Source organism: Barbus barbus (assembly GCF_936440315.1).
Source record: "Barbus barbus genome assembly, chromosome: 21".
In the NCBI taxonomy this organism is placed as follows: domain Eukaryota; kingdom Metazoa; phylum Chordata; class Actinopteri; order Cypriniformes; family Cyprinidae; genus Barbus; species Barbus barbus.
In genome coordinates this window covers 8528648-8541856 of record NC_136749.1, presented here as the reverse complement: position 1 = coordinate 8541856, position 13209 = coordinate 8528648, and the positions used below count along the sequence as shown (strand labels likewise).

The window sequence follows — 13209 nt, the reverse complement described above, 5'->3', positions numbered from 1 at the left end:
ACTCATATTCAGAGAAAAGGGCATGTGAAATTGATATCACACAGTGGTGTACAAAGTACACAAATCATGTACTTGAGTTAAAGTAAAAATACTCCAATAAAAATATAAGTACTATAAAGTTTTTCTTGAGTAAATGGTACAAAGGTACTTGTTTTTAATGAACTGAGTATCAAATGTAAAATTCCATCATTTATTTATTTATTTAACGTTATATGCTTCATCCTATTTCTCAGAAAGCCTATGAGACAGAACTAGTCATAAGGAAGATTAGTGGAAGTAGACATTAAATGATCAAAAGCATCAAATCACAGTCTCTCTTATATATCTGATATACACTTACATGTGTGAAAGTTATTTAGACCAAATGTCTTTATAAGAAACATGTCTGTCTGTCCCATTTAAATGGTAGTATATGTTTACACACCACGGTTATTTAAGTATTATTTGTGCACTATTATAAATATTATTTGAGAATATTTTGAATTAGCTTTTATTATTTCGATTTTTAGTTTTCATTTTTATTTTGAATTTTAGTATTATAATATTATTTATTTATTTTAAATACTTCAACTACTCTATTTCTAAAAAGGTATTTGCAATTTTAATACTGCAACAGAAACTTTATGTATTTATTTATTTTTTCACACACACACGCAAAATTAACATTTGGTGTTTTTATTCTTCCAGTTGGCATTCGAGACGATGAGCATTATCGCTGTGGTTACCAACTGTGCCTTGATTGGTTTATCCCCTCAAGTGAAGGCATATTTCCCTGAATCAGACACTCAGATGATCCTCATTGTGGTGGCAATAGAGGTAACATATTCTTCTGTCAGTACACCATGATAACCTATAACCTGCTTTTGCAATGGCCCAAATGGTCCATAAGGTGGCGTCAGTGAGTTGTTTTCATTCTGCATGTGAGTGTTAAAGGGTACTAAACTTGGCTGTAGTTCTTGTTTCCTTAACCGCCATCCTGGTGGTTTGGATAATGCAGGAAACATAGTGTATTAGACTTTGTCAGTTTGTGTAAGAGAAGAATCCAGATCCCCACTACCGTGGAGCTCCAATCCATATGGGTTAACGTCAGAATTAAACAGGAGGTTCAGTAAAGGAAAAGCTTTGCTTCTAGCCTCAGGAGACCCACTCAAAATAACTGACCCAAAGCATGGAGAGAAACACACACTCACGCACAAACACACAAGAGACTTGTGTTTTTTGGGGAAGAGAAAATAGAAACTTCTGAAATTCTGTGTGAACCTGGTGGGGATCTGGGGAGGAATTCATTGTGCCATGTCTTGTTTTCCGCTAATTAAACTTCGCAGTAATCACTGGAGTTGTAATTAGGCCATACTGATTCGCGCACGGCATCAGCGTACCATGACAGAATTTTAAATAAAACTCAAAACCAGGAGTGTTGTGGGAATAGAGAAGTCTTTACAAACCTCAAAAGCAAATGGCTGTAGTCATTCAGGTTTGTGTGTGGCTTTGTTGTTTCGTTCTGCAACATTAAATCAAGTAAACTTAATCCAAATTGACTCAAGTCAGAGAAGATATGCATGTCAAATCAAAAGCAAACAGTAGTGTTTTCGCCTCGTATAGGCGATATTTGAAGTTCTAATTCAGATTGATTGGATTGAGTTTGGCTGCTCCTGCTGGTTGGTGTGAATTGATTTGTTTAGGGCTGGTTCAGCTGGAGTATGGGTATGCTTGCTACACTGGAACAGGTCACGGCAGGTCAGCTCGTTGCTCCAAATCAACTTTGTTTGTGGGTGAGTGTGTGGCTACACTGTATGTCTGTATCTCTGACGTGTTCATTCATTTCCTGTGAGGGTCATGGCACTCAACCTTCGATAGCTCAGATGGTAGAGAAGAGGATGTTACATTAGGACAGTTGTGTAATCTATCTATCTATACTATATACAAAATTATATATATTACTTCTAGTGCTGGGCACCGATTAATCGCGATTAATCGCATCCAAAATAAAGGTCTTTACTTAGAAGTCTTTAATCTCAATATACATCAATATAAATGTAAATATATTTTATAAATATATACTGTATGTGTGTGTCTTTTATATATACATAAATATACACAGTATACAAACATGTATTATGTAAACAAATGTTTTTATTTCGGAAGCGATTAATTGCGATTAATTGTTTCCCACCACAAATTATTTCATATATTTTTTCTTCAGGTTCAGTGTTGGCTTAGTTACAGTTTATTTATTTATTGCCTTTGTAGAGCAGAATAACTGAAATCATGAGATTCAATCATCAGAAATGGAAGTATTGAAATTATGTAATGAATAAAAACCATCATACCTAACAATTATGTTTAAAAAAAGAAAAAAGCTATTAGACAAATAAACAACAAACAAACAAATAAATAAGATCAGGAGAAACATAGTCATGTCTGTCCCAACTGAATCATTTTTTATTCATTAGTTTTATTGAAGGGAAAACAAATGCTTTTGAATTGCCATCAATGGTGAAAACTGTTTGTTGGAACATAATAGTGAAGTTATGGTATCTACCAGGTGTATCTAACTGCACAGTGTTAACCAGCCAAAAACCTAGACCCCTTGGGTCTTATGTGTCCACTTTTAGCTGAATTAGTGGCTTGTGTTTGGGGCTACCTAAGGGGCGGTTGTAAACCTGTTTGGAAACACCTATAAAATTAGTCTGTCTGGTGCCACAAATGATTCAGAATTATACACTTTATCTTTTGTTGATCATGCTGGACTTGACACTAAATTACTAAAATTTACACTAAAAAGAGTGGAAATTGTTAGCAACACCAACATAACAGCAAAGCTAATGTTTTCTGTTAGTTTAAGCACAAACTAAGAAAAGTAATACCAAACTTTAACGTGGCAATAATTAAGACCAAACTGAATATGGTGCATGTTGGCAATATTTTCTTAGCGGGGGCGGGGCCTGGTGGAGGTGGGGCTTAGGCAGACGATATGATCGGATATTGCGATATTTTTTTAAGGCGATTATCGATTAAGATATTTTTGACATATCGCCCAGCCCTAGTCTGAATGCTGCTTCACTGAATTTGTCGTTTTTGTAATGTGGTAATTTTGTAGAAATATAAAAATATATAACCAAAAATATTATTCTTTTAGTTTTATTTAGAATGGACAAATATTGCAGGCAAGGTGCTTTCTCAAAAGCCATAAAATATCTGCTAATGGAATTATTGAAGCACTAGAGTCTATAAATTCAGGATTTTATTCCTTAATAGCTATAGAAATTCTCTGTTATTAACAAACTCGTGTGTAAATGCACATTTACATAGAGCTCACACACACTGAGTAGAAAGCAAGTCACATTCTCTGTCTGGTATGCAGGGCGCTTCTCAAGGCTGTCTTTCTATATTTTATTGACTCTGTTAGTTCATTAAGTGGAGTGAGCAGGGTTTGGCGTTGGATCAGTATGCAGAGGGGGAGGGTCTGCTTCTCACCGACTGCAGAGTGCTGTGTGATGTATGGATCGCTTTCAGAAGTAATAATACAATATCATATAGTCTGACATGACAATATGATATATACCAACAGAGGAGGACAGGACAAACAATTAAATCGTTTAGATTATTGCAGCATGGTATGGCATTAAATTAACTTATTGCAAGATGAAAAAAAAAAAGTAATAGTACATATTTCCTTCAGTGATCATATACAAACAAAAACTTAAAGGTCTTCACAGCAACCCATCAAAATAAAAGTTTGGTTTAACTTGAAGAAACTGTGACAGAAATATATTACTTAATGTAATGGTAGTAATACTGCTGCTAATAAAGTTAAGGCATTATTTTTTTAAAGAATATTCACCAGAAATATGTAAATACACAGCACAGTATTTTTTAAAAGAAAAATAAATAAAATAATACATTATTTTGTAAAAAAAAAAAAATTAATTAGAGAGGCTTTTGATTATTAAAATTTTATGAATTTAAAATGTATCGAAAACAGAATGTGGTAAAAAATAAAAAATCTAATGTTTCATATTGCCTTAAAAATTCAATTTTTGTTAAACTTTTAATAAATTGCTGTTAAATGTTGTAAGTTTCATGATTTCAATTAATTAGACAAGCTTTTTTATTAATACAATTTAAAAAAGTCTAGTCTAGAGAAATTAAAACGGGGAAAAAAAAACTGAATTTGGGAAAAAATAAAACCGATTTCATATTATAAACATGATGTCTGTCGCACAAATGGCGCAAGATTAGTTACATTCAGAAGTTTATACTGGGGTTAAGTGTTTGTTCAACCCTGTGAGCAATGAGATATACTGTAGATATGAAGATGTTTCAATACAGCAAAACAGGATTTGTTGTTTTTGTTGCATACATAATCCCGAAAAGAGTAATGGAGAAATCTCTGTGCCCTCAAAGGTCATCTTTAGATGATGGCTAATGCAAATGTCTCCTCGCTCTGTTATCTTTCCTTTACTTTGCGTTTGTGTGCATTGTCACTGGCTCACGGTGGAATGAATTAGAGGGGTTTGTGAGAGTGTGTCATTGCTGGTATTTCTCAGAGCCATGACTGCTGCCTATTTTTGGGCCATTCGATACTCAGGTAATTACACGATGACATGCCTCAGAGAGCAGTAGCTAGGCAACAGTGTAGCCACGGTGACAGGAGACGGCTGAGGATCAGGAAGAACTGAAAAGCTTGATGGTAGGGAGGCTGATTGTGACCTCTGAGAGGAAGAGAGAGAGACATTTGTCTGCAGACAGATGTTTTTTCAAACATTTTGCACCGTTTTTAGTTTCTATTTCAAAGCATTGCTGTTTCTTTGAACTTGCTATTCCTCACAGAATCCTGAAAAAAATGATCACAGATGCCATAAAAATATTAAGCAGCATACATGTTTTCAGTATTGATGATAATAAGAAATGTGAGCATTTAAGAAAATTCTTAAAGGTCTTAATTTACATTTTTGGATGAACTATCCCTTTAAGTTTGGTATTGTACTGCAGTGATTTTTGCTGGCCAACCCAGAAGTTAGCAAAACCCTGGTTCACTTAACAAAAACCCAATAGGACTGTTTAGGTGGATTTTGGATTATTGTAGAAAATAAGCTCTGAGACCAGCAAAAGTTTGATACTTAACACATTTTGTTCATCATGATAACCCTACCAAATGAACACAACTTTTATAAATATTCAAAGCCTACAATTGGCGGAAGTAAAAACCTAAATGTAGGCTATAAACAAACTACACCACTATTAAGCTTCAAACATCTCTTTCAGTCATTTTACCTGAAAGTAAGAATAGTTTGCAAGCGTGTGATTATAAAGACAGCGAGGCTGTGAAAGCAGACTAATGAGTATTCAGTGTGATGATGATTAATGTCCCCGGGCCGACAACCTGTGTAGTCCCATTTAGCCACTTACTAGTAATAGCCTTTTCAAGACAAGTAAAAGCTTTATAAAGCATGCTACTGATGTATTTTATGTCTTAATATAAAACATGAAAATACATTGAGCTTGTGTTTACCACAGACCTTATTTCAGGGCATTTCCGGACCAAAAACCACATTCAAAAAATCCCACTGACTTCAGTACAATGGAAACAGAAGAGCTAACATGCTAACTAATTTCTGGGTGCATTATTCTATTAGGCACGTGTTTTTGTGTTCTGACATTGTGTGATTTTATTGTTGTACTATACTATGAGAATCTCTCAATGTGAGTTTTGTCATTATCTGCAGCACGGCTTTCTACATGATTATAACAAAAAGCGGGCGAATTCGGTTTTCATATAATCTGATTTGACTGCGACTGTCTAGATGTCAGTGGCTAAATTAGCAGTTGGACACAATGAGAGTGTGTGTATTTGTGTTCACCTCACCCAGCGAGTTCTCATGTTAACTGAAGACTGTGCTGTTGTATGACTCCCTAACCATGTCTGACATGCTGCAAGATCAGATGTGTCTGGCCGCCCTCTCTCTCTCTCTCACTTCGTTCCACTCGCGTCTTAAAGAGGATGACGGCTAGCCAGGAAAGACTCTGACACCTCTCCGATACACATTTTCTTCCAGTTCTCTTGTCACACATGAGATTGCTCATCAACAGGTTGAACAGATCATGGGTGGTACCTTCTCCTTTCTCACAATATTACACTGCAGTAAAATGCTCTGTCTTCACTAGCAAAAAATTTGTTTGCTTTCTGTTGGTCAACATGGTGACTATGGAATTTTAATGGATAAATCTTTCACCTTCATGCAAAATTCCCATTTGTGTTGATTCTTATTGAAATGACTGAATTTCAGCTGTGAAAATTCTATTCTATTGTATTCCAGTGTACTCTTCTTTTAGTCTCTAGTTGCTTTTGATGTTATAGCTCCTTTAAAGGTGACAAACCATGAAAATCCGTGTTTAAAGGGATATTTCACCCAAAAATGAAAGTCGTTAATTACTCACCCTCATGTCGTTCCAAACCCGTAAGGCCTTCGTTCATCTTCAAAACACAAATTAAGATATTTTTAAATCAAAAGTTTAAACTTAGACTTAGTTCTCACTGCAGGTCTTAATGCTCAGATCGGATTTTTTGCTGAAATCCAATTTTTTTTGCCCTGTTGTTCACATTGTCATTTAAATACGACTGCCATCAGTCTCGTGTGTGAACCGTATACGGTCCTGTGACGTCAGACGCAGCGCACTGTATTTGCGGAAATAAAAATGGATGCTGTTCGTGTTAGAATTTCAATGACGTAAAAATCGCATGAAATGCGACATGGCCGTTCAGACTGAAGTCGCATTGCAAAACATCGGATATGTATCCGATTTAGGACCACATATGAAAGTGGCCTGGGCCTGATTTAAAAAAAAATCGTATTTGTGCTGTTCAGACTGTCATAAGAAAATCAGATATGGGTCACGTTTGGGCAAAAAAGTCGGATTTGGGCCACTTTAGCCTGCAGTGTGAACTAAGTCTTATATGGTTTAAAATGCATGATTTCAGCGTGATAGACATGATAATCAAAACCAAACAGATGTTTTTTAGCAGAGTATCTGAAATACGAGCAATAAAGGCTCAGCCCTATTCTGGAAAAGGGGGTGGGGAGCAGCAGCTCATTTGCAAATAAAGAGACATGCACGAAAACAGCGTGTTTCTGCTTTCACTTTTCAAAATAATATATATGTAATGATCTGTGTGGAATTTTAAGCTGAAACTTCACAGACACATTCTGGCGACACCTGAGACTTATATTACATATTCTAAAAAGGGGCATAATAGGTCTCCTTTAATATTAGGATTTTATTAGTAGAGTTCTGTTTACCTATTCAAACAATTCCGTATTTGTCTGTATTTGTGGTGTGTTTGTCTTTTTAAATTAATCTGCAATAATGACACATTTGTCTGGGAAAAATGTGACTGCACAAATAATCTGGGCTTTGTTCTCTCGTTATAGCAGTTCTGAGAGTCTCTGCATCACACTCCTCTCTCACTCAGCAATCAGCCTGAAGAGAGGGTGGCATTTTCCACAGTTCATGCTCAAATGCAACATCATTTTGAGTCACACTTCTGCACATGCTCTCAGCTTGTTTTAGGCTGGGCCCGGCTGGAGACTGTGCTTGTCTGTTACTGATGTACTGTTATGATAAATCACTGATGAATCATTCAGTCAGTGCTCTCAAACCCATATCTGACTGCAGTACTTAGTGAAGAGAGTCTCTTTAGGCTTGCTGGTGAAAATTTCAAATCAATTTTCAGATAAACACAGGAGATCTGTTCCAAAGGCGAGTAACCTATCTAAGCATTGCAGACATGCTTTCTAGGATAAGACTGGTCCAAAATGATGCTATAAGGAACCTTTTTTTTAACTGAAATCCTAATGTGGTAACATTAACCATTGTTCAGCAAATTTTCACTGGCAAAATCTAGTAATTTCAAATCGAATCTTCGCAATTTGGAATTGCTCACAAGAGCAAAATAATTCAGCATATTTTGCATTGGGTTCAAGTTTGTCACACAAATTTGCCACATTGACCAATAGAAAGTGACTTGGTTGTGAAGTGACTTTTGCAGGAGAGGTGCTTCATACATCACTACACTTGATGATAAACAATGGAACAAAAAGCCTGCAAAATATTGCAGAAATTTTGCTAATATGACAGCACTAAAGTTTGACTGAACTAATTTCATTCAAGACTGAAAAAAGTGCTGATAAAAAAAGTTCCATTAAAGCTGACTATTTCACCCAATACTTGCATCTGCTCTGTTTTTTATTTTAATTAACATGTCTTATTATTTGCTTAGCAATACTCAACCATTTCTGTATTTTTGTGTAGCATAGAATGAGGCATGGTTTGTTGAGTCCATTTAGTGAGTATATCCTTTGATGATATATGATGATGATGATGATGATGATTTGTTTCTAACATTCTATGACTACTGTGAATGCAGAAATTAAGTACTCCGTGCGTGTTATTGCCTTTGGGAGAATACCTAGCACAATAAAACTACAATTGCTGTCATGTTTATGGTCCATGAGAGTGATGATTCATATATTTATATGTGAATTGTTTGTGCGTGTAAATGGCCCAGAGTCTCAAAAGAACAATTTGGATTTTAGTGTATTACCCAAGCAACATCAAAATGTTCAGTCTTTCACTACATCATTTATAATGACATAATCCTAATTTATGTCATCCACACAAGAAGAGCAGATTTTGTTTTGATTTTCACAGAAATATGTTGACGAGTCCCAAGGGTTCCTTTGTCTCCATCAGTCACAGCTTTAGCTAATGTCTCTTCTCTGACTTTCAGGAGCTTTTTAGAGTGTTGGATAAGACACATGCCTTTGGTGTGAGAGACCCGGGTTCGAATCCACTGTGAGACACCAATGTGTCCCTGAGCAAGACACTTAACCCCCTAGTTGCTCCAGAGGCGTGCGACCTCTGACATATATAGCAATTGTAAGTCGCTTTGGATAAAAGCGTCAGCTAAATGAATAAATGTAAATGTAGTCTACAATAGCTGACAATCAAGGAGATTAAGATAGATGCAGTTTATAGTGAGTTTTATAGACCATCAGTTGAATATGTGAGCTAACTGTTACATTTACATCAGTTGCTCACCCTAATGCTGTTCCAAATCCATTACACTTTTGTTCATTTTTGAAACTCAAATGAAGATATTTTTAACAAAACCTGAGAGATTTGTCTTTTTGTTGAAAGATTCATGCAACCAATACTCCTGACGCTTCAAAATGATTCATACAGATCTTAAAAACAATCCATATAAATCCAGTGGTTTGATCCAAGTCTTCTGAGGAGACACAATCACTTTATATAATGAAGAGATTTAATTCAGGCATTTATTAACATATAAACTTACATATAGCTCATCAGACATGGTAAACGTAAACTCATACGAGTTTGATTGACTCACAAGAGCCATTGAGGTTTGTTCTCGCATATATAACACAAGCATGTTTGAACTTCATCAAGCACGAATGTGATTTGTTCTTATGCGTCAAGCTAGTAATTTTGAACTTGTCGTTTTGACCATGTAGGTGTGTTAATCAATGTTTAGATTAAAATGAATGCTGCCAAACGATTAATCGCGATTAATCGCATCCAAAATATATTTTTTTGGTTTACATAATATATATGTGTGTGTATTGTGATTTATTATGTATATATAAATACACACACATGCAGCATATATTTTGAAAATATTTACATGTATATATTTATATTCATATAACTTGTATATAAATATATTTAATATAAATCCTAACATTTTTCTTAAATATATGCATGCATGTGTGTGTATTTATATATACATAATGTACACACACACACACACACACACACACACACACACACATATTATGTAAACAAAAACTTTTATTTTGTATGCGATTAATCGTGATTAATCGTTTAACAGCACTGATTACAATAAAAGCTTACATTACATTGTGTCTCTTTGGAAGACTTGGATTAAACCGCTTTATTCATATGAATTACTTTTACAGTGTTTTATGAAGTTATGGTGAATTTGAATGTACTCTGTGGTTCATTATAACATATTCATTTGTGTTTAAAAGATGAACGATAGGCTTATGGACAAGAGGGTGAGTAATTGATGACAAAGTTTTGGGTGAACTATCACAGAAACATAAAATTACTAGATTTTTTGTAAGCCAACAGGAAATCCCATTCCACCCTTAAATTTATGTATTCACATTATGGAAGTTACATGCACTGCAGTATCATTTAATTAACTTTAGGGGCAGAATTTAAATAAAGCTGGGACATCCTTCTGTTGAAAGGGGTTAAAGTATGCATTTATTATTAGTAAATTTACTTAAACCATCAAGAGTTCTTTAGATCTCTTTGGCTCACACAAAGGTGAATAGCGAGCTGGTTTCAGAGGCAGTGGGCATGTGGTGATCTATTTAACACACTGGAGTAGCAATGACAGCAGCATACATCTCACTAATGTGGCCTTTGAACACATAGAGAGCCATAAAAATCATCCAGCCATTCTATATGACTGAAATACATTCCCTTTTGATTTGATCTGTCTCTGTTTGTCAAGGGAGGTTCACATTGTAAAAAAAAAGCCTTTCTGTTAAATGTCATTTATCAAGACATTATCAAGTTGCAAAAATGAAAAACCTCTTAAACACATTATAAAATATTTCAGGTGTAATTAGCACTTAATTATATTACATATAGACTATTATATAACAACAGTCCATGAAAACTGTGGTAAAGTTGTCCTTTTCTGTTTATTGCAGCATGTTCTCCTTGCCTTCAAATTCATCCTGGCATTCATCATTCCAGATGTTCCTAAACAAATCCAAGTCAAACTAGCCAAGCTGGAGTTTGACTCCCTAGAAGCTCTTAAGAAAAGGGTGAGTACACATTTGTACATGTGCACATATCTATTGCATGCAAACAGGAAATGTGACCGCCTATATGACATGCCATGTCAGGAAGTACTTCAGTGCAAATAGTCATCTGCGTATATGCCTCGGTGGGCTTCACAGAGTCAACAACACATGTCTGCGTCAACATAAGTGGTGATGCGGCGACCATTATCTCTCGGCTCAGAGAGGCGAGAGCAACACTAACATGCTTTCTGATCATTAAATGATCCAGAGAGACCTTTGTACATGCGTGTGTTCAGGTAGTGTTTGCTAATAAGGTTTAGCTATTTAGGCAGATGTTTATCACCTCGTATGCGGCATAAGAAGTAGGTCACTCACAAAGAAACACATGCTGCAGTCTGCCCAAGCAGACTTAATAATGAGGGGAAAAACTGTTTTCCTCAAAAGACAAAGGATATGCTTGGAATATGATAATGACATACTGCTTACTGCCTTCTATTTATTTTTATTAAATAACATTGAGCCAGTATGTATTTTGCAGTGATAAATATTTCAAACAGTAGTTTGCAACATTGCTGTCTTATGACCGCGTTATGCTGCATGTTTAATTCAGCGAGCAGAGCTCAGTTATCATTTCTGGAATAAATTTGGTTATTTTGTAAATCAATAAAAAAAATTGTTAATAAGGAAATATTACATTACGTTGATAAAATGTTTATTTGCATAATCACCGTTGATGCTAATTCCGATTCATCTGATTCGTCAGCTCTAATTTTTGAAGCAATATGAAGATATTTAATAATGCATAAATTGTGAGACTTTGCTGCGATTAAAAAAAATACTGTCTTTAATAAAAACATACTATAATATATTATAGTATTAGCTGTTTGTTGATATTGTAGGTTTAAAAAAAAAAAAACATCTTTAATTTGAAAACAGTGGAAACATAAAATATAAATATTGCAGTTAAAAATGACTGTTTTATATTTTATGAAAGGAAACCCTGATATATATTTTTTCAGTATTCTTTGAAGAATATAAAGTTCTAAGAATAGTATTTACTTGAAATAGATTTTTGTAACAATGTCAATTAAAGTTCATCAATTTAACACACTAGTACAAACAGTATGGAACAACTTTTCTGAACAAAACCAAACATATCCTGAAGCCTTAAAAATTAAAATGATGCCATCATTTATGCACATTGCTCTTTTCTCTTGTCCAATGAAAGTCATTGGGGTCCACACAGTAAAGAAAAGCATAGAGGTTTGGAATGAATTTTTGGGTTATCTATCCCTTTAAGATGTCTGTGTATATCTGTGATTTTTACTGTTAATCAGAGGTCAAGGTAGGTGGTGCCAGTGGCAGTAATTTATTGTTTATGGACATGAACCTTACCCTGCCTCAATTAGACTGTAACAGTGACTCACATTTGGAACATTCATGCTGATGAATTCAGACCACCGTCTCTCCTCTGAAAAAGGAATGGGTGTGCTTTATTATCTAAAGTATTAATAATGATTCCATACAATGTCTGTCAAAGCAACAGCATAGACACGCTTTAACAGGATTCAATGGCTTTATTTCTGCAGAGACGAGCCCTCGGTCGGTAAGTCCGTTGCCATGGCTCTAGTGATATGGCACAGTTGGATTGTGAATGACAATGAGCTGGCGTGTGCTGTTGGCATCCAGCGTTATCCTTAATGTGGCCTTGTGTTTCCTCCCCTCACTAACAGCAGATAAGATGTGTGCGATATGGCCCCCCTTTGCCTCTTAATGCTGTGGATTATAATATTTTCCAGTTAATTTGGATACATGATGAGCACTACTCTGATAGTTTTGCATTTATGTGTTGGTTTTAGCAAATCGCAGCACTAGTGTGCAATGATGTAGGAACGAGAAGTAGTGGGGGGCAGATTATAAAATCAACTGGCTTATGAATATCAATTGGTTCTACCTTGTTTGCTGAAAAGCAGACGTTGATAAATATATGCAAGACAAGAGGGTTTAAAATACCTGGGGAGAGCTATTCATTTACACTGTCATTTATCTCAATGGCAGTTGCTCTGCTTTTTTTACCATATCACCTATCCTGCATTTATCCCTGGACCCTATAGAGAATGAGCAGTTAAATCCTGATTGGCGTGATTGTTCGTTCATTAATACACCCAGAGATTTATTCAAGGAGGAAGCCATGAAAGCATCTTGATGGCCCCAGTTTCATGAAGACTTTGTAGTCAATGATCATCTGTGTAGCTGTGGGAATGTAGGTACTGAAAAGGGAAGACCATTCTCACAACGAAATCAAGACGGCGCATTTAATGGAATGATGAAGCACTTGGCT

The 13209-nt window shown here is 35.4% G+C and overlaps 1 protein-coding gene across 10 annotated transcripts in view; it reads left to right on the top strand.

The window, feature by feature from the left end:
* Positions 1-13209, top strand: part of LOC306887646 (anoctamin-10) — a 32452-nt gene that overhangs the window by 14942 nt on the left and 4301 nt on the right. For all 10 annotated transcript variants that reach the window (XM_079445559.1, XM_079445561.1, XM_079445557.1 and 7 more), the window contains 2 exons: positions 688-816; positions 10773-10889. In XM_079445559.1, the coding sequence (XP_079301685.1) occupies positions 688-816; positions 10773-10889 (246 nt within the window). The remainder of the gene's footprint in view (positions 1-687; positions 817-10772; positions 10890-13209) is intronic.